The following is a 27,236-nucleotide window of genomic DNA, read 5'->3' on the forward strand; positions in this document are numbered from 1 at the left end:
GAGGGGAAACGGGGAGTTACTGCTTAAGTGGTACTGAGTTTCTGTTAAGGGTGATGAAAAAATCTGGAAAGGGATAGTGGTGATGGCTGCGAAACATGGTGAACATAATTAATGCCACTGAAATTGTGCACGTAAAAATGTTCTAAAGGACAAATGTTTTGTCATGTACATTTCACCATGATAAAATTTTTAAAAAAAGGCAAAAGACTTGGATAGATGTTTTACAAAGGAAGATAATATGAATGGACAATAAACACATGAAAAAATGCTCAATATCATCAGTCACTGTAGAAATATAAATTAAAACCTTAACAAAATACCGTAACACACTCACTAGCATGCTTAAGATTGAGGGAATTTTCTAGGGTAATATATTGACACGTGTATGCATTTGTCAAAGTCCATCAAACTGGACAGTTAATGCTTATGTATTTTAGTGCGTGTCCATCTAAACAACAAAAACCCTATAAAAATAAACAATAAACTCTAATGACCATGTTTGCATTTCACGGTGGCGTGGAATAAAATTCTGAAAATACTTTCAGAACATTCTAAACCTGAATGAATGAGTAAGTATAATGACGATAAGGGGGGGCCATGTTTTTTACTGCTGCAGAGGGAATTACAAATACACACAGGAGAAAGACTAAAACGTACTCTTTAGTGTTAGAGTGTAATTGGAAGTATCAGTGTGAACTCATGGTATACCGTGCTCTCTCTTTCTCTGGGTATATATAGAAATGAGGGTTTATATGAGACAACTCAGAAGCAATGAGACACACCAGCAGCAGTGAACACACCTAGTACCCAGATCTCAATTTCTAAAAGGAACTAGTCTTCCTTGGAAAAAAGGCTGACCGTAACTTTGAGGCAGGGAACATTCATGGTGAGCTTGTAACATCTTGCTGTACCACAAAGTAAAGAAGTGGCCAAAAATATGACAGCGACATATCAAAAAGGACACAGGAGTTAGCATGGAATTGTTCCACTGGCCAAATCTGGAACAATTTGAACATTAAAATAAATAATGATAGTAATGGATTAAAAAAAAATGGATTATAAAAAAAGTAATGGATTATAAACCATAAAATAAAATTCTATGAGTCTGTACTGATATACTCATAGCAGTGGGTTTGGTTGGGTTATACTGATATACTGAATATACCATGGACTGCCAAAACAATGAACAAACCTATCTTGAAAGAAGTACGACCAGAATGCTCCTCAGAAGCAAAGATGGCGAGACTGTGTCTCATACACTTTGGACATGTTATCAACAGGGATCAGTCCTTGGAGAAGGACATCGTGCTTGGTAAAGTAGAGGGCTAACGAAAAAGAGGAAGACCCCCAACAAGGTGGACTGACACAGTGGCTGCAACAATAGGCTTAAAGAGCTTAAGCATAACGATTGTGAGCATGGTGCAGGACCGAGCAGTGTTTCCTTCCGGTGTACATACGTAGGGTCATTATGAGTCAGAACCAACTCGACGGCACCTAACAACAACAACATACTCATATAATAAATGAATGAATAAATAAATGGGGGACAAGGAAAAGCTCTTCCTTACCGTAGAATGTCAACTAATAAATACAGAAGGCATGATAGAGTTACAATCATTACTAGCTGTTAAACATAGCAGGTAAAGTTTCATGGAAAAAAAAAAGGGATATCTCAAAGTATATTCATACAAATAATTACAAAAGGAAAAAGTCAGTTTTCCTATAATGCTTGTTTTCAAAATACCAATTTGTTCCAGGCAATTAATACACTGGGGAACAATTTGAACATAATGTGAATTTCACACTTGTTTACATATGATTTCACCCACAAGAAACACCCGGTTTTCTCTAGCTAAATGCAGACAACTGCACCCAACCGAACTGAGCTGCATAGGAATACACATATCCCTGCTTTAACCGCCACAAAGTAACTCAAAAGCTTCAATCCTTCCAAAGCCCACTTCCACAAGCCAATTTCTGGTCTTTTTCACGGAAAGTGCCACATTTATCGTATTTGTGTATTTCTTAATAACTAACTATACTATCGTTTTTATTAGGTTCATCTTTTATGTGCCATGTGACTGTTCTGCCCTAACCCCATCTTTCCCATAAACCCTGTGGATACATATTACATGATTTTGCACAGTGCAGTGATTTTTAGGAACACATGATGTGTTATAGCAAAACTGACTTTACAATGAAGAAGCCTAGCAGATACCACCTTAACCAAGTGATCAAAGTTAACTCACCAATAATGGGATCAACATCATGTACCTCCAGATGTGACGCACTAAGAATGATACAACAATCAGTTCTGTGACATACCTGCCCAAAATGCATCACCTGAACCTAATAATGAGGAAACATAAGGCGAACCCAAATTCAGGGACAATCTCCAAAATAAATAGCCTTTTTAAAAATGCCAACATCGGGAAAGGCCAAGAAAGACTGAGGAACTCTTCCAGATTAAAGAAGATCCAAGAGATGTGACAGCTAAATTCAATGCATAATCCTAGATTGGATTCTGTACTGGGGCAAAAATAGTTATAAAGGACAGTATTGAGGCCACTGAAGAAACCTTAACATACACTGTGGGTTAAATAATAGTATTGCATCCGTGTTAAATCTCATAATGTTTATAAGTGTACTATGGTTATGTAACATCCTTGTTATTAGAAAATAAACGCTGAAGTAACTAGAAGCAGGATGTCTCTACTTACTCGTAAATATGGGAAAGAAAATGAAAATAATAAAGCAAATAGGGAAAAATGTAAATAACCAGTAAATCCGGATATAGTATATACAGAAGCTCCACATGCTATTTTTCCAACTTTTCTGTAAGTTTAAAATTATATGAAAACAAGAAGTTATTTAAAAATAAATAGTAGAGGCATAAATGAAACGACATTGGCCATGAGTCAATAAATCCTGAAGATGGTATGTGTGGTTCATTAAGCTTTTAAAATCTACTGTTTCAGGGTCAAATTAAATAAAACTGAATCAGACAATGAGAAAGTATTTTCCTTTTCAATATCTCTAATTATACCAAGAGGTAAGCTGCAGTATAGTACCAGCATAACTCCTTGTTAGCTCCTTTTTAAATCATGTTATCTGCTTTCAGTAAGTAACAATATGGATCTCAAATTTATTAACATTGTTTTTACTGCATTTATCGTTATGCATAATGCAGCCCTGGTGGCGTAGCAGTTGAGAGCTATGGCTACTAACCAAAAGGTCAGCAGTTCAAATCCACCAGCCATTCCTTGGTAACCCTATGTGGCAGTTCTACTCTGTCCTATAGAGTCGCTCTGAATTGGAATCGACTCGATGGCACTGGGTTTTTTTTCGTTTGAATTTGGTGTTGATTATATATTTCCTCTTAGAGTATTTTAGAAACAATTACAGGAGAAGGTTATATACAATAAATTTCACAATTTAAAATACACAAAAAGTCAGACATGAATAGGAAGTCTGGCTCTACCTTCTCGGATATGGAAGAACTAATTGTTACAGCACAAGAGAAACAGAACAAAGGCCAAATTTTCAGGAATCTGCGTCGTATTATCAATGTATGGTTCAAATCCTCACTGCAGAGGCAGTATACGTTTTTGAGGCAAGGCGACGTACTCAGTGTAGGCAAAGCTGGTCATTTGCAAAACAGAAATCATCTAGTTACGCCTGACTGCATGCCCTCCACAGTATACTGTGTTCCGCAGACATGTAACCCCAACAACCTGTTTCTTCAGTGAGCTCTGACATGGGATTAATACTCATTGGTTAGGCTCAAATAGTTTTAAAATACATAAATGTTTAACTTTTTGATGTCCACTTTGTAACTTTATATGTCTAACCCTTCTATCCAGTAACCATTTACATGTCTAACCCTTCTATCCGGTAACCATTATGTTCACATTCCCCTTCGCAGGGTTTACATTAACTTTACCCGAAGTGTTTGGTCTTAGCCCTCAGTTCCTGTGAAATGATCTCTAAAAAAAAAAAAAAATCCTTGAAATTTAAGTGTCTTCAATAAGGATTCCAGACCACACCTAACGCATAGGTTATGCCAGTGAGGTGATGAGGTGACTCTGTGGTGGGGGCAGGCCAGGCCAGAAAGACCCATTGCCTGATACCTCATGATACTGACTGACCTCAGGGGGAAGGAGCTGGAGTTTGCATTACGTAATGAAGCCCCCCTCAAAAGGCTCTAGCCACTGAATCTCCATGAGCTTCCTGGTTGACAAAGGAAAGGTAACGTACCCTCTTTGGGACATGGAAGCTCTGCATTGGGATCCTTCCCAGACCTAACCCTATGCTTCTCTTCTTTATGCTGATTCTGCTTCGTATCCTTTATAATTGAGCCATATATTTAAGTGTGGCCCTTTGTATGAGTTATATGAATCTTTCTAGCAAATTACTGAACCTGGGGAAACAGTGAGAGCCAACAGGTCAGAGGTGAGGAGGGCAGGGGCAGCTGGGAAACCCTGACCTTATGGCTGCTGTACTGAGGGAGTAAAGGGAACCCTGGAATATGGAGTCAGCAGGTCAGATGCAAGGGGTGGCCCAAGGACTCCCAAGCTTGCAGATGGCATCTGAAGTCCTGGGCTGAATTGGCAGTCTGAAGGAGAGTGTCTTTTTCACCTGTGAGAGCTGACTTAGCTTCTAGGTGCTTGGGGTCAGAGAAAGATGTGCTGCATGAGCAGCTGCGGTTAGAATTGAGGGCAGCTGGGGTTAGAATTAAACAAAGAAGTAGAAAATGGGGATTTGTTATAGCCTCACACCCATCAACCTCCAAACTAGAGGTAGGGTAATACAGAAGCCAAAGAAAGTAAGAGTTCTTTCTAAATACCTGTGCACCAGAGAAACACTGGACAACTTGAGCTGATACAAGGTCCTGTTCTCATTTAGACTTAATACTTAAGGTTTAAACAAAAAGAAGGAAAACAAAATCCATACCTTAACTTTTATAAGCTTTTAAAGAAGTAGAAGGCATATACAAAGGGAAAAAGAAATCTTGCCGACAATATTAACAATAATGGCTAACAAGCCTTCTGCTAAATATTTCCACAATTCTTAACTGAATTAATCCTCACAACTACCTTATAAAGTAGATAGTATTACTCTCATTTTATTGACAAGGGAACTGAAACACAAAGCATTCAGGCAAGTTGTCCAAGTTAGTTGTTGTTGGGGCCTTATAGAGTCAATTCAGTACCAAGGCAGAACTCAAATCCTAACAGGCTGGCTACAGAGCTTGTCCTCTTAACTGTGAAGCCATTCTGTATTTGAGGAGCTTAGATTCTCAGTCAGCAGTGTTTTCTGATCACATACGGGATTCTCATTCTATTTTAAGAGGTTTTATTTGTATTAATAAGCAACAACATCATAATGATTCCCCTTCCAAACAAAATCTGAGTTCATTTCAATACACTTCTAAAAAGGATGTCTACCATGTTTCATTCCCTTAAAAGAATGCAACAAATTACTCTTCCTATTAATTCCACGTGCTAATTTTAAAACCTATGACAGATGAAATTATCAGTTATCTTTCCGTCCTATAAAACAAACTCATCTCCTAATAATGGTATAAATAGGGAAGAAATAACCAAAATTGCGTGACTTTATGTAAGAGTTAACTGCTGTTAATTTTTATATCACATTTTGCCCTAGTGAAGTTAAAAATTTAAGCACTGAAAGGTAAGTGCCAAATGGGTTAAAATATTGGTAGTTAGTACTTGCCTCTTTGAGGAAAACCTCCATATCTTCTTGGCTTTCAAATACAAAGGCTCTCAAGTCATTTGATGGAATATGATTTTCAACGTATTTGGCATTTTTATTATCTTTCATATTGATCTAAACAAAAAAAAGAAAAAATTAGTTGATTTTCATGAAGTGCAAACTGATTACTAGAACATGTTTGTAACAAATTAAATTTAGTATTTCAGAAAATAACAACAACAACAAAAGTGGTATCTAAGGGTCAACAGGTTAAAACACCTACTTATCCTACTTTACCCAGAAACATCCAACACACAGTTAATCAAATGCCAAGACTCAAACAGCACCGGATGCATATCAACACGGTTCTACTCTGACAGACACGGGCTTGCCGGGAGTCAGAACCAACTCTATGGCCACTGGAGGGAGTCCCTGGGTGGTGCAAACGGTCAACATGTTTGGCTGCAAACAGAAAGGTTGAAGGTTCAAGTTTACCCAGAAATGCCTTGGGAGAATGGCCTGGTAATCCACTTTTGGAAAAAAAAAAAAAATTAGCCATTGAAAACCCTATGGAGCACAGTTCTACTCTGACACACATGAGGTTGCTGTAAGTCAGGGTAGACTAGTGGCAACTGTTGTTTTTTCTTTAAGAAACATTTAAGTTCCTTTTTGGTTAATTCACTGAAAATGTTTGAAACTGTCTTAGCTTGTGACCTAGCAGTATAAAAATTTCTCATTTATCCCCAAACTTTTATATTTTTCTTCTTAATCTTGAAGAAGAACTTTATATTATGGAAATAACCAATAGGCACAAAAACATAAAGAACTGAATAAAACTTGATGAAACCAATGGCAGGGTGGAGGAGGGTTCACTATGGCTTAATTATAAATGTTAGTGCCTTCAAATGAAACCCTAGTTTTGTACCACTAGAACATAAGCTTATCCCAGCTTGCTTACAAAGTATTAACTGACTAGGCAATTCTGCATGTGAGGTTCAATACTAAGATAGATCAAAAAAAAAAACTGTCTCAAGAAGAACACTATCTATGCTTTATTGCAAATGAATAAGTATGTTGAAAAGCAGAGGATGCTAAGGCTCCATAAAAGAGATATATAAAAAGGGCCACCTATGGAATTTTAGAGAATGAGTAAATTGCTTCTATCAAACCTGCTCCCACTGAGTCGATTCCGACTCAAAGCAACCTTACAGGACAAAGAAGAACTGCCCCATAGGATTTCCAAGGAGCACCTGGTGGATTCAAACTGCCGACCTTTTGGTTAGTAGCCAAACTCTTAACCACTATTCCACCAGGGTTTCCCAAATTACCTCTAGCAGATGTAAATCAGTTTTCGTGGAAAAAAAAAAAATTAAGCTTTATGAAAGAGGAGGCATTTATGTACTATATTAATAAAAAAACATGTAAAATTCCTTTCCTAAAAGTGTGACACAAATGTTAGTGCCTGCAAATGAAACCCTGTGATGTGATACAGAATATAGAACTTTTTATGAATGCTGCAAGAAGTGTTTTATTTAAAAGAAACATAGTGAATTCTCTACTAAAGAAAAAACAACTATCCAGTAAAAATAATTCTTAAGTCATTTGTGAATAAATTTTAAGTTTATATCACATATCTACATCTAATATATCATTACCAAGAAATGCAGTTTTTCATTCTTTTAAGTGGACAAACTTATTATTTTAAATATTTTAGATGGACATCTTCCTAGTAAACTCACAACCACGATTAATTAATATGATTCAACATAAATTAAGAGCTATGAAATGCTTATGATGTCATTCTCAGAATTGTCAGAATGCTCTATTTTTGGAGCAGGTGATTTTCTTGTCTATCCCCTGTCAGGTGTTCCTTGTCAACTTATTTATTTATAGCAGTTTTCTACCCCTTCAGCAGATTCTGGAAACCCTGGTGGCATAGTGGTTAAGTGCTACGGCTGCTAACCAAAGGGTCGGCAGTTTGAATCTGCCAGGTGCTCCTTGGAAACTCTATGGGGCAGTTCTACTCCGTCCTATAGGGTCGCTATGAGTCGGAATTGACTTGACGGGACTGGGTTTTGTTTTGTTTTGTTTTTTCCAGCACATCCTAATCTATGGTCTGCTATACTCTAGGAACAGCAATTGCCAGAGGAACCAGATAACAGAGCTAATTTTATACATGTTTCTTGGTCAATAAGCTGCTAGTTTCATACCTGTTTTTAAAAAACATACACAGGTTTTATGATAGTTAATTCCCTCATTCATCATAGTCGCTTTTAAAAAGTTCAGGTATGGATTTAGCAGTATGCCAGGTGCCACAAATGTGATAAGGGAAAAACAGGGAGTTAATATCCCACTGAAACCAAACTCACTGCTGTTGAGTCATTCTGACTCATAGCGACCCTATAAAATAAAAAAAAACAAACCCAGTGCCGTCGAGTCGATTCCGACCCTATAGGACAAAGTAAAACAGTCCCATAGGGTTTCCAATGCTTTAATCTTTACAGAACCAGCTGCCAAATCTTTCTCCCACAGAGCAGCTGGTGGGTTTGAAGGCCAACCTTTCAATTAGCAGGCGAGCACTTTAACCACTGTGCCACCAGGGAGCCTAGGGAGTTAACAGGACTAACAAATTCTTTTAACAAAAATTTACAATGATTACATTAACAAAACTAACAGATGCTACCAAGATGAACAAAATTTCTTACCGTGAGCATTATGGGTTCACAGACTCTTTGCTTAAATTTATCTTTGTTATTTCTTAGCCACAAAACAGCATCATATGTGTCACGGTACCTCTGTCTCAGCTTATCTTCCTTTTGATTCCTAAGATTGTCAAAACGTATAATATGATCATGTACACCTAAAATTGGAAAATAAAACAAAACACTGTTTCTTTGAAAACCTTCATTAGTGAACTAACCTATTAAGAATACAGAAGAATATCCTATATCTGAAGGTTACAAACATCACCCAGCAAATATCCAGCATATTGAAAATAATCTACCTTGAACAAATCATTGTAAAATTTCCAAATGCCCAGGATATAAGATCCTTAAGCTATTAGAAAGAAAGGGCAAGTCTCCTACAAAAGAATGAAAAAAAAATACTAGATTTCCTATCAGAAAACAGTGGTGGTAGACCTTCAAAATTCTGGTAGAAAAATTATTTTCGACCTAGAATTATACATAAAACAAAATCAAGACTAAATGGATAATGAAATAAAGATATCTTCAGGGATAAAAAGGCTGAAATTAATTCCCAAATATCTCTTCATAAGAGGTTACCTGAAGACGTAATAAGATAAGGGAGGAATGTAAAAAAAAAAAACAAAACAGGAAGACATGAGAGGCAGGTATAGGTTTATCCACCACAGGATGAGCATGGAGAGAAACTTCAGATGGCAGCCATGCAGGGACCTGGAGAACCACCAGTTTAGATGGAAGGCCCCAGAACTCAAGAGAATGTCTGATTAGATTCTTTCCTTTTTTTTTTTCAACTTAAGAAAATGGTGTTAAAAATAAAAAGGTCAATTAAAACTTTTAAAAAAGCTGTCAGTGAAAAGAAATGTAATCATAATACATTACATAGCTATGCTATGAACCAGTTTCATCGTTGGAATAACATAAGCAATACTTAGTACTTCTAGATTTTAGAATTAACCCATAAACACAGCACATAAAAATTATGGTTTTAAGTTAATTTATAACAAAATATAAATGTTTTCAGTCTTGAAAATATCAAATCAAGGCAAAAGATGAGAAAATTTCAAATACGAGAAGGAAAGTGAAAAAGGACGGGAGTGCCAATATTTTTAGTTTACAAAGCGTGCTATATTAAGCAATACTGAAAATTGTATATAACTAAAAAGAGGGGTCTATTATAACAAATCAATATTAACAAATGTTAATGATTAATTATTATTATTATCAATATAACTATCCCATTTGAGGAATTAAAATATAGGGAAAAGAGGTGTTATGAGCTAAAAATCTACATCTAGTGTAACTAAATATCAAAACACAACGTCTAAAATTGATAAATCAAACAACAGTGAAATAAGAATATAATGCAAATATATGGAAGATCTTTCGGAAAAAACTGCTAAAATAGTTAAAAGTGGTTACCCTTGAAAGTGAGTCTGCAGGTGGGAAAGGGGTTATCCTTCTATTCTAGTTCTTTTTTTAAAACCATATCCATGTTGTTGTTGTTGTTGTTAGGTGCCATCGAGTCGGTTCCAACTCATAGCGACCCTACGCGCAACAGAACAAAACACTGCCCAGTCCTGAGTCATCCTTACAATCGTTGTTATGCTTGAACTCATTGTTGCAGCCACTGTGTCAATCCACCTCGTTGAGGGTCTTCCTCTTTTCCGCTGACCCTGTACTCTACCAAGCATGATGTCCTTCTCCAGGGACTCATCCCTCCTGACAACATGTCCAAAGTATGTAAGACGCAGTCTCGCCATTCTTGCCTCTAAGGAGCATTCTGGCCGCACTTCTTCCAAGACACATCTGTTCGTTCTTTTGGCAGTCCGTGGTATATTCAATATTCTTTGCCAACACCACAATTCAAAGGCGTTAACTCTTCTTCGGTCTTCCTTATTCCATGTATCCATGTAGTACTTTGATAAACGTACACAAATGGAGTTTTTGTTAGAGATATTATTGTTGTGTGTGGCTGAGTTGGCTCCAACTCATAGTGACTCTATAGGACAGAGAGAACTGCCCCATAGGGTTTCCTAGGCTGTAATATTTACAGGAACAGATTACCAGGTCTTTTCCCCCATGGAGCTACTGCGTGGGTTCGAACCACCGACCTCTCAGTTAGCAGCTAAGCCCTTAACCACTGCGCCACCAGGGCTTCTGTTACAGATTTTAGTCATATATATTTAGCTGACAGAATATAATGTGTCTTCTATCTGAATAATGCTATAGATCTATCCATCTGGTTTATAGGAAAGAAAAGCAAAGATGAAACTAGGCAGCTTTTGAGGAGGAAAACATGGAAGGCTATGAAGGCTAGAATAAAAAGCTTAAATTTGATCTGAGAAATAACAGTGATTGTGTAAAGAAAATAAAGCTAAGCATTTTAAGAGAATTAAATAAATTGCAGTAATCTGACATAAGACAATGGTCAGCCAGTAGCAAATCACAGTATACAATAGATATGGGTAATAGAGAACTGGGTTGGAAGAATGAAGCTGAGCTTCAACAAGAAGATGTGAACATTTTAAGAAATAAAGATATTAGGGGAATAAGAACACCCATCAGAGATATATCTCCATTTTATAAACATCTCTTCACCCTAAGTTTAATAAAACTTACTCTTTTTCTCCTTCTCTAGAGTCTCCCTCTCACTTCGCTTATCAATTATCTCGCTTTCACATAAGGCCTTGTCATCTTGAACGCGTCTCAGATCATCTGTGATGGCATCGATCTGGGGCTGCAGATTTTCACAGTTTTCCGTGGTCTTCAGTTCATTCTGCAAATCCTCTATCATTTTTCGGGTATTGCTTATTCTCCTCTGCCGGTCATGTTCTTCCTTTTGTTTTACTATTAAAGCCTGCTGAAGTTCCTCAATCTAATAAAAACAAAAGTAGGTCAGTACTTAAGATTGTTTTTTCTCCTTGTTTATGTGGCTTTTGTAGTAATACAAAATATACTTGTATTTTTTAAAATGCAAACAACAATCTAAGAACATGGGTGTTTTTCTCACTAAAGGTATCCAGCTAAAATTAGAATGCCACTCCTACCAGGCTTCCTGTATCTTTATTTGTTCACTAATGGACAAGTAAAATTTCTAACGCTATTAACATTCACATGCAGGAAGAGAAAATAAAAGCTTGCCAAAAATTTATCTTACTCAGGTACAAGAATAAAAACACTGAAGAACTCTTAGATTTCTTAGAAAAACGTGTTATTTAAACTTTAAGAGTAATCTCTAGAAAAACAGGCCTAGAATATATAACTTTCAATGTATAGGAAAAAAATTGTGAGAAAACCCTGATCAACAGCAACAGAATGTAGAAAAGGAGAACAGGAGGAATCAAATAAAAAACACAGTAAGTAAAAAATTTAACAGTAAACGTGAGTTGGTTAAACTCCTTCATTGATGGAAAAAGAGTCTCACACTGAACTGAAAAAAATTCAAAACAAAATCCAGTATATATTAATTATAGGAGACAAAGTAAAACAAAAATGATGCAAAAAAGAACACAAATAAATCAATGAAAATATTGTACATTTCTGTGGTAATGTACACACGGGTTTGCCACGCCTGAGTCAGGCTTGACTTGATAGCAACTGGCTGGTTTGGTAATACTAAACTTTTAGTAAACAACAAAGCTTCACAATCTAGGAAGTGGAAACTAATATAACTATAGTCGTCCCTTGGTATTAGAGGGGGGGTGGTTCCAGAACCCCTCGCAGATAACCAAAATCTGAGGATGCTCAGGTCTCTTAAAATGGCACACATCCTTCCATATACTACTTTAAATCATCCTTAGATTATTTATAATATCAGTGGGTTTTTTTTTTAATACAATGTAAATGTTATATAAAAGTTGTTTCATCACAAATGAAGACTTGCTCTGGGAGGTAGCCTTTCTCTTCTGTGAGTTTCTCAACCTCTTCTGGGAATGCAGATGCTGCCTGGGCCTCAGCTGATGACAATTCACCATGACCCTGACATTCTTGTGGCTGTAGAGCTTTACAAAGCTAGCCAGCCAGCCATCGCTTACTAGTCTGACATCCTTCATCTGCTCTCCTCTGCCCCCTCACACTTAGCCTGTGAGGGATTGCTTTGACAACTTATTGTTTTTTAGGAGTCATTCTGTCACAGGAACAAAAGATACACACAACCCAAGTAGCTGAACAAAGGAGAGCGAGGAGAATTATGTTCCAACGAGTGCTGGAGAGAACTGACGATGTGTGAAACAGGGGGAGGCTACAGCAGGGGATGCCTACACATCCCTTCATTCTCATGGGTTCAGTGTAGTGCCTGGTGGGTGGCAAATTCAAGTTTTGCTTTCTGAAACTTTTTTTTTTCTCAAATATTTTTATCAGTGGCTGGCTGAATCTGTGGATACAGAACCTGCAGATATGGAGGGCTGGCTGTATAAGGAAAAACAGAAAAATCTGCACTCATAGAAGATACAGACACTTTACTTTTAAAATGGATGAATCGAGTACACAAAAAAATAAGGAAGAAGAGCATTTGAAAACACCAAAGGTAGACTCAAAAAATTCTTAAAAAAAAACAAAACATAAAGGCCACATTTATTCACCATAAAGGAATATAATTAGAGTTCTACATAAAAACACAGCATAAAAAATAGCATATTCTTAGGAATTAAAACGATAATTATGACTCCTAAATTCATGGCCGCCGAGTCAATTCCAACTCATAGCAACCCTCTAGGACAGAGAAAAACTGTCCCACAGGGTTTCCAAAGAGCAGCTGATGGGTTGAAACTGCTGAGTGGTTAGCAGCCAAGCTCTTAACTGCTGGGGCACCAGGGCTTCCATAACAGCATAGCATTTAAAGGTATACATATATATGTGTATATATACACACACACATACATATATACTCATATACATATATATATCTGGAAACCCTGGTGGTGTAGTGGTTAAGTGCTACGGCTGCTAACCAAGAGGTCAGCAGTTCGAATCTGCCAGGCACTCCTTGCAAACTCTATGGGGCAGTTCTACTCTGATCTATAGAGTCACTATGAGTCGGAATCGACTCGAAGGCAGTGGGTTTGGTTTTTTTGGGGGTAATATATATATATATATATATATCTTTTTCCTTCTGGTTCTCATTTGACTATATCTCACATGTGTTGATATGTATTGTTCTTTTTTGTTTTTTCAGTTTAAGATTTTAGAATTTTCAGTTTAGTGTTTTTATTCCTTTAAGGTTATTTAAGAGTTGGAGCCCTGGTGGCACAATGGTTAAGAGCTTGGCTGCTAACCAAAAGGTCAGCAGTTCAAACCCACCAGCTGCTCCTTGGAAACCTTATGGGGCAGTTCTACTCTGTCCCATAGGGTCATTATGAGTCGGTATCAACTCTACGGCAACACGTTTGGTTTTTTTTTAATACCTGTGGACATAGGTATACCTGTGCACATTTGGGAAAAGGGTTTTGTTATGTTAAGTAATCCAGTAGCATTATAAGGTGTGTCTTAAACCTAATGACTTTTGAGATATAAAAAGGGCAGATTAGACACAGAGAGAAGCTAGCACAAAGAGGGACAGATAGATGCCACTTGGAGACTGCCAAGGAACAGTTCACTGCCGCGAAGAACACTAGAGAAGCTGAGGATTTTCTCCCAAAGTGAACAGAGAGAGTCCTTCCCACAGATGGTGCCCTGACTTTAAACTTCTAGCCCCCTGAACTGTGGAAAGGGGCCCTGGTGGTACAGTGGTTAACCACTGGCTGCTAAGCAAAAGGTCAGCAGTTCGAAACCACCAGCTGCTCCTCAGAAATCCTATGGGACAGTTCTACTATGTCCTATAGGGTCGCTATGAGTTGGAATCGACCTGGCAGCAACGGGTTTGGGTTTTTTTTTGGGGGGGGGGGTTTAAACTGTGAAAAATAAATTTCTGTTAGTCACCCACTTGTAACTACTTCTGTTACAGCAGCACTAGCAAACTAAGACAAAGGGATTTGTTAAAAATCAAGAAAGGCTAAAAATAAAAGGACTAACTTTTAATTCAAGACCTTTAAAACATTTTTTTAAATTACCCAAAGCAGGAAAAAACAAAATTAAGAAAGATAAAAGCAGAAATTAATTAGATAACAAAAATAGTAGGGCTGATTAAAAACAAATGATTACTTGAAAAGTCTACTATAAGTGACAAATCTTGGCAAATACACGCAAAAAAAAGAAAATGGATATACAAACTTAAGTGATGGAAAAAGTACAGAAAAATGAGTTTGAAAATTATAGGTGAATACTACAAACTCTGTAACAATAAATTTGAAAACCTAAATGAAACTGGTAATTTTTAGAGGAATAGAAATTATCTAAACTGACACAAGGAGTATGCCCTGAAAACAAAACCAGTCCAGGATAGTACAAAAGTAACATCACAGGTCAATCTCACAAGGTGCAAAAATCCTAAATTAAAGACTTGCTATTTTTTACTTGAACCTAGAAATGTATTAAAATAGTCATGCACCACATAACGTTTGTTCAGGCAATGTCCGACTGCATATACATCCGTGGTCCCATGAGGTTATTAAAAAAAAACAAAAACAAAAACCAAACCCGTTGCCGTTGAGTTGATTCCAACTCATAACGACCCTACAGGACAGAGTAGAACTGTCCCATATGGTTTTCGAGCAGCAGCTGGTGGGTTCGAACTGCCAACCTTTGGGTTAGCAACCAGAGCACTTAACCACTACACCACCAGGGTTTCCATAAGTTTACAACCAAAAAAACCAAAACCAAACCCACTGCCATCGAGTCGATTCCAAAGTTTACAACAGAGTTCAGAAATTCCAACTGGAGAACAGGATATAGCAGATATAGTTGTATATAGTATTAAACATTATTAACCTACTTAACCAATATGTTATCTTGCCAGATATATTAGCTGAAATGCAGTAATGTATGTATACAGAACTGTGGCCATTTAGTCAATACAGATGCACTATAGTATCCCATATAGCTTTGCTAATGGATACGAACAACAAGTATCTCAATGGATACATTCTCCAAGCCAGCCAATGAGTGTGCTGCAGAAGGGGCTCTAGCCATCAGGACAGGCTGGCTGAACCAGGTTGTGAGGATGAATTGTTAATGAGTTTGTCATTCACAAAAATGGAAAGGGATCTTCACTCCAGATAAGCCCCAGTGCAAGCGAGCTGCAACAGTGAGCTCAGTGGTGTTCACACAACATTCAAATCACATAACATCCTATTTCACCAAACATATTGTGGGTATTAAACAAAGCATGACTATACCATATAAGATTTATAACAGAAATGAAGAATGGTTCACAAGACAAAACTTATCAAACTGGTAACTCTTATTTAAGGTGGGTTTTTCTTTTTTAAAGATGAATCTTTATGACTTTTCCCTCCTAAACTCTGTAAGATAAAATAATACAAATGAAGTAAAAAGGGTTTAATGCCACAAGGACAAATGGAATAAGGGAGGAGGCAACTGCAAATAAGAGATTCCAATAAATATAAGATGAGAAATAGTAGAGGGAAAATTAATTAAGCCATCTACAACAGGAACCAGTCTAAAGGTAAGTGAAAGAGAAAGGGACAAAACAGTTAGTTCTTTAAAAAAAAAAAAAACCCATAGAGTCATAAGATTAGTAAATGCCAAGTATAAAAGACATTAAAAACTGAAAACCAAACCCAGTGCCGTCAAGTCGGTTCCGACTCATAGCGACCCTATTACATAGAACAAAATCATCCCTATCCTACCTCCTACCCCAATTCCCTACATCCATACACACATACACACACCCATTCACACATATCCCTGAGCACGTAATACTGACAGCCAGCCAAGCTTCTACCATAGAAATTCGAGGTTTATTCTCTGGAGAAATTAAGTAAGATAGGTTTGGGACTTAAAGATAAAGGCCTAGAAACGGGGCAAGCCTAGAAACTAGGAGATTTGGAGTGATGCTGAACCACCAAGAATGTTTAAAATTATATATGTACCCTTAAGGCAGGTAATTAAAAATTCAGTCTTTGAATGGTCATAGAAAAATGAACCCCACATATATTTGAGGCTGTTAACAAAGGAACTCTTTCTTACCCAAAAAACCCATGGCCATCCAGCTAATTCCAACTCATAGTTACCCTACAGGACAGGGCAGAACTGCCCACAGGGTTTCTCAGGAGCAGCTGGTGGGGATTTGAACTGCTCACCTTTTAGTCAGCTGCCAAGCTCTTAATCACTGCACCACCTGGGCTCTACTTTCTTGCCCAATCATCCTAAAGTAATTTTGCCATCAAGTTCCACCCATGCACAAAGAATCTGTAACCAGCTTTTAAGAGCCCTACTCTCTTATTTATTACTGTGCTTTAAGTGAAAGTTCAGAGTTTAAGTCAGTTTCTCATACAAAAACTTATACACACATTGTTACGTAACCCTAGTTGCCCTCTCCATAATGGGACAGCACACTCCTCCTCTCTGCCCCATATTTCCTGTGTCCATTCAACAAGCTCCTGTCCCCCTCTGCCTTCTCATCTTGCCTCTGGACAGGAGCTGCCCACTTAGTCTCATGTGTCTACTTGAACTAAGAAGCACACTCCTCACCAGCATGGTTTTATGTCTTATGCTCCAGTCTAATCTTTGTCTTAAGAATTAGCTTCAGGAACGGTTTTAGTTTTGGGCTAACAGAGAGTCCGGGGCCCATGTCCTCTGGAGTCCCTCTAGTCTCTGTCAGACCATTAAGTCTGGTCTTTTTTACTAGACTTTGAGTTCTGCACCCCACTTTTCTCCTGCTCCACCAGGGACTCTGTTGTATTCCCTGTCACAGCAGTCACTGGTGGTAGCCGAGCACCATCTAGTTCTTCTGGTCTCAGGCTGATAGAATCTCTGGTTTCTGTGGCCCTTTCTGTCTCTTGGGCTAAGAGCTCTACCCTTAACCACAAGCAGACAACCAAAGACAAGGAAAAACTCTAAGAAGAAAGCCAGAAACAGAAACAAGGAAAAAAAAAAAAAAGCTAATTAGGAAAGAAAGAAGATACAAGAAAGCTTAAAAGAAACCTTTTAATTTGTATTCTCAGAAAGATCTGAAAGCATACATTAAACAAAAATAAATCAGGAGAGTATGAATTAGGAATAATCATAGAATAAGAAAATGCTCTTGGAAATGAACATATATGACTGGTCAAAGTCAAAATCAGTTCAGAAGTTTAAAGATAAAGATGAGGAAATATCAAGGAAGTGGAGCAAAACACATGTTCCATTCATGAAATCTCCTGGACTAGCTTTCTCCAAATACATGCTCTCCTAGATTATCTTTCTAAAAGGAGACAAAAATGGTCCCCATTTTAAGTTTTAAACTTTGCTAAGTATAAACTGACTTTTAAATAAAATGGGATTTTTCATAGTGTCATGGATCGAATTGTGTCCCCCAAAAATATCTGTCAACTTAGCTAGGCCATGATTCTCGGTATTGTGCGACTGACCACCATTTTATGTGATTTTCCTATATGCTGTAAATCCTATCACTACGATGGATTATCCACCCACTGCCGTCGAGTCAATTCCAACTCATAGTGACCCTATAGGACAGAGTAGAACTGTCCCATAGCATTTCCAAGGAGCACCTGGCAGATTCGAACTAGTGGCAGTCACATTGATGAAATCTACAAGAATAGAGATAGTGTCTTAAGCCAATCTCTTTTGAAATATAAGAGAGAAGCGAGCAGAGAGACATGGGGACCTTATACCACCAAGAAAGCAGTGCTGGGAGCAAAGTACATCCTTTGGACCTGAAGTTTCTGCGCTGAGATGCTCCCAGACCAAGGGAATACTGATGACAAGGACCGTCCTCCAGAGCCAACAGAGAGAGGAAGCCTTCCCTTGGCTCCCTGAATTCGGACTTCTAGCCTACTGGACTGTGAGAGAATAAACTTCTCTTTGCTAAAGCTGTCCACTTGTGCTATTTCTGTTATAGCAGCACTAGATGACTATGACACTTAGCAATAAATTATCTGAAATAAACTATCTTCATTTCTAAACATTGTAAGCATAAACAAAGGCTGTATCAGAACAGATTAAAACCCAACAATAAAAGTGTAATCGAGATGAAAAGTTCTATAGTTAAGTACACTATGTCTGAATACTTCCATCATGAATAAAAGTACACACATATTTTCTACAGAAATGGCATCACTGATTTCTTGTAATGAAAGGTCTATTTCCGTGTTAAAAAAAAAAAAACCCAGAATCAATTCCTTAGAATGTAATCTCTGCTATTAAGGTAACTAAATCCAATTTTACCAATACCTTGTTAAAAAAAAAAGAAACTTATAGCCAGCCAGGTACAAAGATCATAATGTGTATCTATGTATAGTTCTGAGAAAAATTTCCTAACTGTCTTCTATGCAACTATTGTACTTCCAAATCTTAGATTCCTTCACACATGCAGGGAAGAAATAGAGAGTGAGGAGGATCTTGGACAATTCCCACACAAAAATCTGTCCTGTAACCCAGAACTGAAAACAAAAGTTAGGGCAAATTACATAATCAAAATCTCAATATAAAATCTTACATGCTTATCTTTCCTCTCTAAAACATCTTGCTTTTGTTTGCATTTCTGAGATGCCTCCTTAATATCTGTTGCCTGTAAAATTGAACCAGAAAGGAAAAAAGTTAAAAACTTAAGCAAATCATGTGGCCCTGCCCAACTAAACATCAAGTTATTATATGAACTAAACCACAATAATGCTTTTCCATCCTTTCTTTCAAATCAAATTTATACTTACAATAAAAACCCAAGTTATTTGCTAATCTATAAAAAGTTATTCCTATCAATATTAAAATAGCCACACTAATATGCACGTGCCTCTTTATCTCTTCATATTTACTTACGCATTTTATTTAATCTGAGCCTCAAAACAATCCTAAAGGATAGTCGGGACAGCTGTATTTCTGTCTTTCTACATATGAAGAAAACAAAGCTCAGAGAGGCCTGTATACGTAGCTAAAAACTGGTAGCACTAATTCTCAAAATCAGATTTAAATCTAGGGTTTTTCCGACTATACCAAGTGTGCTAGCTCTTGTGATATTTTTACACATAATTTACACATGTAAATTATGTACTATTAACACACAAAACACATAATCCAAATGAACTGGCGAATAGGGTTATGCAGAAAAGAACTATTGCAGGCCTAAGACTGCTCTTCTTTTTCTCAGGTCGGCCCTTGGTAGTTGTCTGGGAACATGGATTTTGGGAGTGCTCCCACTATCCCTAAGTGATAAGTGTGGCTTACTATGCCTAAACGCTTTGTACAAACAATGTGGCTTATGTTGAACACCTGTTTCTTTCTTAAAATCTTTTTCTTGTATGTGCTAGGCAGTGTCTCAGTGACTAGTTAGTCCCTACAAAAATCTTGAGCCCTGACCCTTGAGCTCTAATGAGCTTCCTCAGCAAGCATGTCACACATGTTGTCATGATGTGAGGAGGAGGAATTAAGCATGTCCTGTGTGACTCCACTGGGAGAGGATTCTTGGACGCTTGTGCATGGTTTCCTCAAAATTCACCCCACGTACCTTTTTCCTTTACTGATTTTGCTTTGTATCCTTTCGCTGTAATAAACCTTCGCTATGTGTACAGCTATACACTGACTCCTCCTAGAAAATCACTGAACCTTAGGGAGTGGACTAGAGGACCCCTAACACCAAGGGCAAAGGGGAATAGGAGAGGGAGACAGGAGTTTCCCCTGTGGAGGGAAACTAATACTTACTGAGTGACTGACTGTAAGCTAACCACTACGCTCACTGTATACATGTGTTAAATCACACACATTAATCCTGTAAGATAAAGATTACTATCCTCACCTTACTAATGAGGAGAGTGAGGCTCAGTGAGGGTAAATAACTTGAAGGTCAGGAAGTTAGTAAATGGCAGAATGGGGATTTAAAATACAGATCTGTGTAGATTCAAAGGCTATGCCCTTCCCACAACACTGCATCACCTCCCTGGAATGTTAAGAAAAAATTACAAGCGTTGAAAAAGGTTTTCTGTTGGAACAGAAGGAACAGGAACAAGAACAGTATGAATACTAAACAAAATTAACAATTTTGTTCCTTGTTGCATAGTTATGAGTGCTAATAATTTTCTTTTTATATATAGACTGATAGAATGCATCACTTCAAGATCAATTCTTCAGGGAAATAACTCTAAAATATCGTAAGCCACATAGCTTTTCACATAAACAAATTAGGCTTATGGACATTTCACAATGCTTTAATAACCAGGCTTCCATTAGGAACAGACAAGCAGGAAGGGGTTTTAAATATGATTCTTTAATTAAGAGAAATAATGGGATTTAATATTCATTGTATACATTTTTCCCACTATAAAGGTAAGTTAGCAGTAACACAGTCAATTCAGGGAAGTAAAAAAACAATTACAAATCCACCACTTAACTACAACCAGCCACTGTTAGTGTAACAATGACTGACAACTCTTAGTTCTATAACCTTGAGGAAGTCATGTCACCTCTGGGGTTGTTGTTGTTAGGTGCCATCTAGTCGATGCTGACTCATAGCAGCCCTATAGGTCAAAGAAGAACTACCCCCAAAGGGTTTCCGAGGAGCAGCTGAGCTGAGCTCTTAACCACTACGCCAACAGGGATCCAAAAATCCACCGCTGTCGAGTCGATTCCAACTCACAGCAACCCTACAGGACAGAGTAGAACTGCATTCTCAAATATAATTATATAAAAAAAGAGGATTTGTCTAGGTAATATCCACAGTCCCTTCCTGATCTAAAATTTAAAATGATCAATAGTAATTCTTTCTCAAAATCAGATCAAATCAAGTCCTGAAATTCTTATCTGTTCTTTGTAACTGTTTAGTATTCTAGACTTGGCCATAATAATTCTCATTTACTTTACATCCATATTAGAACTGAGATCTAGCAGAGCCCTTCTGATGTGATTACACCAAGGTCAAAACCAGTGACCCCTGTTAGGACTCTGTATTCCAGGGTATGGCAGTGAGCACTACTCATCATGCATACTAAAATATCTGATACTGTCTAGCTCAAGAAATGATTTTTTTGATTTATAGGCTGTCTAAAAAGAAAAAAAGCATAATCATATCTCTAGATAAAACGGCTTCACATAACTGGTTTTTTTTTTTTTTTAAAAAGAAAACTGAAAATTTTTATTAATCAAAGCTTGAATATTAAATGGTTCTTTACTAATTGACATCTGAAAATCAGTAGCAAAGAACTTGGAGTAGTATGTTCACACTATACCAGAAAACAATTCTTAAAATAAATAGAAGATAATTAAAATAAGAATACTGCAAAGTTTAGCTGTTTCTCTTTCACAGTTTGGAAAATCTGGATGTAAAAGATTGTATATAAAAAAATACACCATCTACTAAATGACCTTCGAATAGTGAAAATTATGTTTTACACTATTTTTTTTTTTTTTTTAACAGAAGAGCCAGGCTGAAATCCTCCTTTTATGATCAATGAACGCCACCTTCAAACAGTGGCCAACACCAGGGATATATAAACAAACATGTTAAAATGGTTTTCTGGTTTCCTAAAACTAACTTTCACATAGAATAAGCTCCAATGGTCTCATTAACAAAGTACTCTACTTATTTGAGCTAGCCAACCAATTTCTGTAAGAGGTTCTTAACCAGGGGTCAAGGATGTGACTTCAGTGTGTCTCTGAATCCAAAATCTCAAATTTTGGATTTGCCTGTATGCATTATTCTAGAAGCAGGGTTCATAGTTTAAATCATTCTCAAAACAATCTCTGAGCCCAAAATCTCCCTAAAGGTTAAAAGCCATGACCGTAAAAAATTTAAAGTTATAATTTCAAATACACGGAGCATTCCATTATATTATTTATTCTATGAAACATCTGATTTTCTGTATTACCTTCCTTCAAAAGGGTGTGTAATTACAAAGCAGATATAATAAATTCACAAAATGTTTCTAGGAATACCATCATGAATCTTCTTGTAATTAAAACAACCACATCTTATTTTTCTCTTTTTGTATCTTAGAGTATCTACAGCGTAGCAGTCCTCCAGCAGTGGTTATTAGGACCTTGGTATAATTCCTGGTTAAAAGAACTTAAGGAACCAAAGCTAGAGTAAAACTGAAAAATATTTTGAAGGACCTGCAAAATACTTTTTGTATTTGCTAAGACAAAATACAGATAATCTTAAAATTGAGTAGGAGAAGTACCTTTTCTTTGATTCGGGCTTCCAAATTGTGACGCTGTTTTTCAATTTCATCAATTCGATGTGTTATAGGAATCTGCCCTTCTTTAAGTTTTCTGACCTCTTCCTTCACTTGGTCACGAGCTTGTTTTACTTCTTCATATTCTTGACGAACATTTTCATATTCCTTGCAAATAATTCAAGAAATAGAACTTAATGTGCTATTAGCCTAAACTAACCCACTCACTAAAATCAAGGTACAGTCACAAACAAAATCAAAATCCTTTGGTAGGTTTCCTAATAAAAATTTTGCCGTCTGAAATAATCTCAGAAATAGTAAATACCAATGATTTAGCAAGAGTCTTAATAATCACTGAGTATTTAACTTAATAGACTCTCTCACTTCCATTCTCTTCCCTTTCTGAAATGTACATCTGCTTGACTTTTAAAATTATTTTCCTCTTATCTCTCAATAAAGAAGGGGTACAGGAATGCATAAAGGAATGCAAAAAAAAAAGGAAAGACAAAGCCATAGCTCTGAAAAATAAAAATGTGAACAAAAAAAATACAAAAAAGGAGAATGAGTCAAAAGGAAAATAAAAAGAAGCATGCAGCTTGCTGGATGAAAATGATACTTGTTATGTCGCAAGAATTAAGAAGAAAAAAAATGAAAAAAGATTAAAGATGATCTTAGAGCCAAAAGGGGAAACCAGAACACTTCGAAAGACAAAGTAGGTGAAAGAGAAATAATGGACATAGAAAGAAGAAAAAATGCAATCAAAAATAGCTAAAAAAAAAAAAAAAAGAATAATGGAATTATGGGATCAGGGAAAGGGAGGAGAGAGGGCCGTAGAATCACATACTTTCGCGATCTAATAATAATGATTTCCATTCTAATCTTGGAATAAAATTATACAATTTTCTTATCTATATTGTTCCACCCCTTATAAAGTAATATATTGAGGGAATTGAATCTTTAGCTTCAAACTGCGGCCTTAAATAACACACACATCATATAGTGATTAGAAAGTAAACAGTAGCTTCAGTAAAGTCAGGCAACATATGTAGTATTAGGCTGCAGCTAAGATGCTTCAGCTCTCTGCAGCTGAAGTTGCTATTACTAGCACACTCCAAATAAATTCTCAGTGATCTGACTGAGGACACTTAATGATTTAATTTTATATCTGTAAACATTTTTAGATCATTAAAATAAAAAAAAAACAAAGAATTACATGTTGGGACTAAAATCTGGAAGAATTAAGATTATTGACTTAGTCAACTATTACTTGCTATAAAATAACAGCATATAGGTATTTTATAACACAGGGTAAGAGACAGATTATATTATGTATGATGGGTAAAGGGAGCACGGGCAGCTTAATGGTTGGTTAAGCACTTGGCTGCTAACAGAAAGGGCAGTGGTTCGAACCCACCAGCCACTCCATCAGAGAAAAGACCTGGCAATCTGTTGCTGTCAGAGTTTCAGCCTAGGAAACACTTCCAGGCAGTTCTTGGATTGCTGTAAGTCAGAATCAACTGGATGACACTCTCCCCACCCCCCCAAAAAAGAAGGACAAAGCAAAAATAAACAAAAGCGCCTAATGTGAATACATAGTAATGAGTGCATTCTGTACAACTATTCTACTTAAAGAATCACCGATTCTTGCTTTAGTTTTTGTCTGTAATAATTTGGACTTACCACCCATGGCCTTTTTGCTTCAAGCATCTCAATTAAATCTAAGTGTCGCTTACGTTCATAGAATCTCTCCACATCTTGCTTATATCTTTCATTCCTCTGAATCATTTTCTCTAGATAGTCAGTCTTCTCTTTGCATGCGGTCTAAACAAATATTTATTGAACAATTAATTTAACTGAAAAAAGACAAAGGTCTACTCTAACAATGAAAAATATACAATGCTAACAAAACCTCACAATAAAGAATTCCATACAAGTTCTTAAGAACTGTGCAGATGTAACATGATTTCTTAGTTACCTAGTGCTGCTATAACAGAAACAGCACAAGGGGATAGCAAAGAGGTTAGAATTTACAACACATATTTTTGGGGAATATAATTCAATCCATAACATTCCATCCATTGGCCCCCCAAAATTTATGTCCTTGCCACATGCAAAACACATTCACCCCATCACATCATCCCAAAAGTCTTAGATCAACTCCAAGTCTAAAATCTCGTCTTCTGAATCTTCCAAATGAAATACAGGTGAGACTTTAGAGGTATTCCATCCTGGGGCAAAATTCCTCTTCATCTGTGAACCTGTGAAATCTAAGCTACGAGCAATCTGTTTCCAAAGTACAATGGTGGAACAGGCACAAGGCAGACATTTCCATTACAAATGGGAGAAATTGGACGGAAAGAAGGGATAATAGGCACCATGCAAGTCCAAAACCCAGCAGAACAATTTACATTAGCTCTCAAGGTTTGAAAATAATCCTCTCTTCTCTGAGACTATCTGGGCAATGACTCTACCCTCTAAACTCTGGGTGTTGGCCACACCCTCTGGATTCTGGGTGGAGGCCCCTAGGCCCTGGGCTTCACCTCTGCCTTCCAGGCCCTGTGGAATGGCAACTCTGCTCTCACAGCTAATTTAGGGGCCCCATCCCCCGGCACACCTCAATGGCAGCCCCACACTCCAGAATCCAGCTCTTTGAAACCCATGCTCCTTCCAGCAGTTCTGCTCATCTCTAAGCTGCTCCAGGGTTGGTGTTTTTCTTTTCTTGGAGGACTACAGTAGATGTAGCTCCTTTGGCCTGTTTCCTGCCTGAGAATTCCAAGAAGCAGACAGCATCTTTTTCTTTCGTTATTTCTCTGTCCCCTTCAGTCTAAGCTGATGGATTTTCTGCTGTGGTAGTTGGTTAGATCCATCAGTCACAGGCTTAATCTCTTTAATAAGAGATTATGTAGCCATGTCCTTGGTGAACATTCTAGGACATGCGTCCTCAGTTTGTGCAACAGAATTTTCCAAATCTTTAAGTTCTGTTTTCATTTTACACAGTTCATTTTTAAGTCCATCTGTTTTCTCTCGCATTTTACTACAAGTGGCAAGGAGAAACTATGTAGCCCATTAAGAGCTTGCCTAGAAATCTCATCAGCCAGATATCCAAGTTCATCACAGGTTCCACCTTCACCAAACATCTAAACATAATTCAGAAAAGTTCTCTGCCACTGCATAAAGAGCATTGTCCTTCCTCCATTGTCCAATCACATGTTTATCATTTTCTTTTGAAGTCTCACCAGAAGCACATTTAATGTCCACATTCTTGTGACATGCCGTCACTCATGCCATATATATTCTCTAAGATGACAGAGACTTTCCCTCTAGCTCTCTTCATTTCCTTCTGAGCCCTCACTAGAATTGTCTCTGATGTCCGTAATTTTACCAACATTCTCTTCGAGGCAATCTACGCTTTTACTACTACCCAGTGCTTTTACTACTAGGCACCTTAAAACTCTTCCAGCCTCTACCCATTACCCAATTCCAAAACCGCTTCCACATTTTAGGTATCAGAGTAGCAACCCACTCTTCCAATACCAAATTCTGTCTTAGTTATCTAGGGCTGCTATAACAGAAATACCACAAGTGGATGGTGTTAACAAACAGACAATATATTTTCTCACAATTTAGGAGGCTAGAATCTGAATTCAGAGTGCCAGCTCTAAGGAAAGGCTTCTCTCTCTGTTGGCTCTGGAGGAAGGTCCTTGTCTCTTCATCTGCTTCCTGATTCCTTAGGGATCTCCATGTATCTTGGCATCTATCTTGCCATATCTCTGCTCTGCTTAACCTCTTTTATATCTCAAAAGAGAGTGATTCAATATATACCCTATACTAATCCTGCCTCAGTAACATAACAAAGACAAACCATTCCCAAATGATTATAACTACAGGCACAGAGGTTAGAATTTACAACACACATTTTTGGAGGATATAACTCAATTCATAACATGAGCACACCTGAGTTCTGGTCTAGGCTTCGTGATTTATTAGTCATGTGACTATGGGGAAGCCCTGAAAATCTCTGGGACTGGACTCTTCTTGCCTAAAAATAAGACAAACATCTGTCCCATCCACCTCAAGGGTCAAAGCAATTTACTGAATATAAAAGATACCTCAACAAAAACCGTAAAGTAACATACAAATGAAAAGTAGCATTATTGTCATTAGTATGTTATATAAACAAGCCAAGATGGTCTCTGTGTATCAGTCCCAAGCTGAGGCCTATTAGTTGAAAAAAGCCTGCTGGAGCCAAACTCAAATTTGTATACATCTAACTGTTTTAAAAACAGCTCAAATAAGCAGATTTTTAAGCACTTAGAGCCTGCCTGCTTCACATATCCCAAGAAACTGCACCTAGCATCTGTTAGCCCTAGATAAAACCCTGTAATACATGAACCCTGAGTTCTTTGACTCAGAGGTTCCCACTTTGCTACAGGACATACAGAAGGCACATGTAAGCCCCATTATTCCCTTCTCTTCTTCCCAGAGGTTTTCATGCCCTCCTTTGCTGGCTCTCTGGGTCACTTGTGTCAGAAAGACCCCCTTCTATGAGGGACTATATCCTCATTCCACTAACATTCCACCATGCTTCAGCCCTGTT

The 27,236-nt window shown here is 37.4% G+C and overlaps 1 protein-coding gene across 6 annotated transcripts in view; it reads right to left on the reverse strand.

The window, feature by feature from the left end:
- SMC5 (structural maintenance of chromosomes 5) overlaps positions 1 to 27,236 on the reverse strand; it is a 113,479-nt gene that overhangs the window by 45,256 nt on the left and 40,987 nt on the right. For 5 of the 6 annotated variants that reach the window (XR_010322970.1, XM_064291231.1, XM_010587531.3 and 2 more), the window contains 6 exons: positions 24,320 to 24,460; positions 22,646 to 22,807; positions 18,976 to 19,047; positions 11,040 to 11,295; positions 8,421 to 8,575; positions 5,737 to 5,850 (listed from right to left, as the gene is read on the reverse strand). Coding sequence is in view for 5 of the 6 variants with exons in the window: in XM_064291231.1 (XP_064147301.1) it covers positions 5,737 to 5,850; positions 8,421 to 8,575; positions 11,040 to 11,295; positions 18,976 to 19,047; positions 22,646 to 22,807; positions 24,320 to 24,460 (900 nt within the window). In the remaining variant the exon portion in view is untranslated. The remainder of the gene's footprint in view (positions 1 to 5,736; positions 5,851 to 8,420; positions 8,576 to 11,039; positions 11,296 to 18,975; positions 19,048 to 22,645; positions 22,808 to 24,319; positions 24,461 to 27,236) is intronic. The other variant, XM_064291230.1, reaches the window with a different exon arrangement.

The sequence above is a fragment of the Loxodonta africana genome, chromosome 9 (genome assembly GCF_030014295.1).
Source record: "Loxodonta africana isolate mLoxAfr1 chromosome 9, mLoxAfr1.hap2, whole genome shotgun sequence".
In the NCBI taxonomy this organism is placed as follows: domain Eukaryota; kingdom Metazoa; phylum Chordata; class Mammalia; order Proboscidea; family Elephantidae; genus Loxodonta; species Loxodonta africana.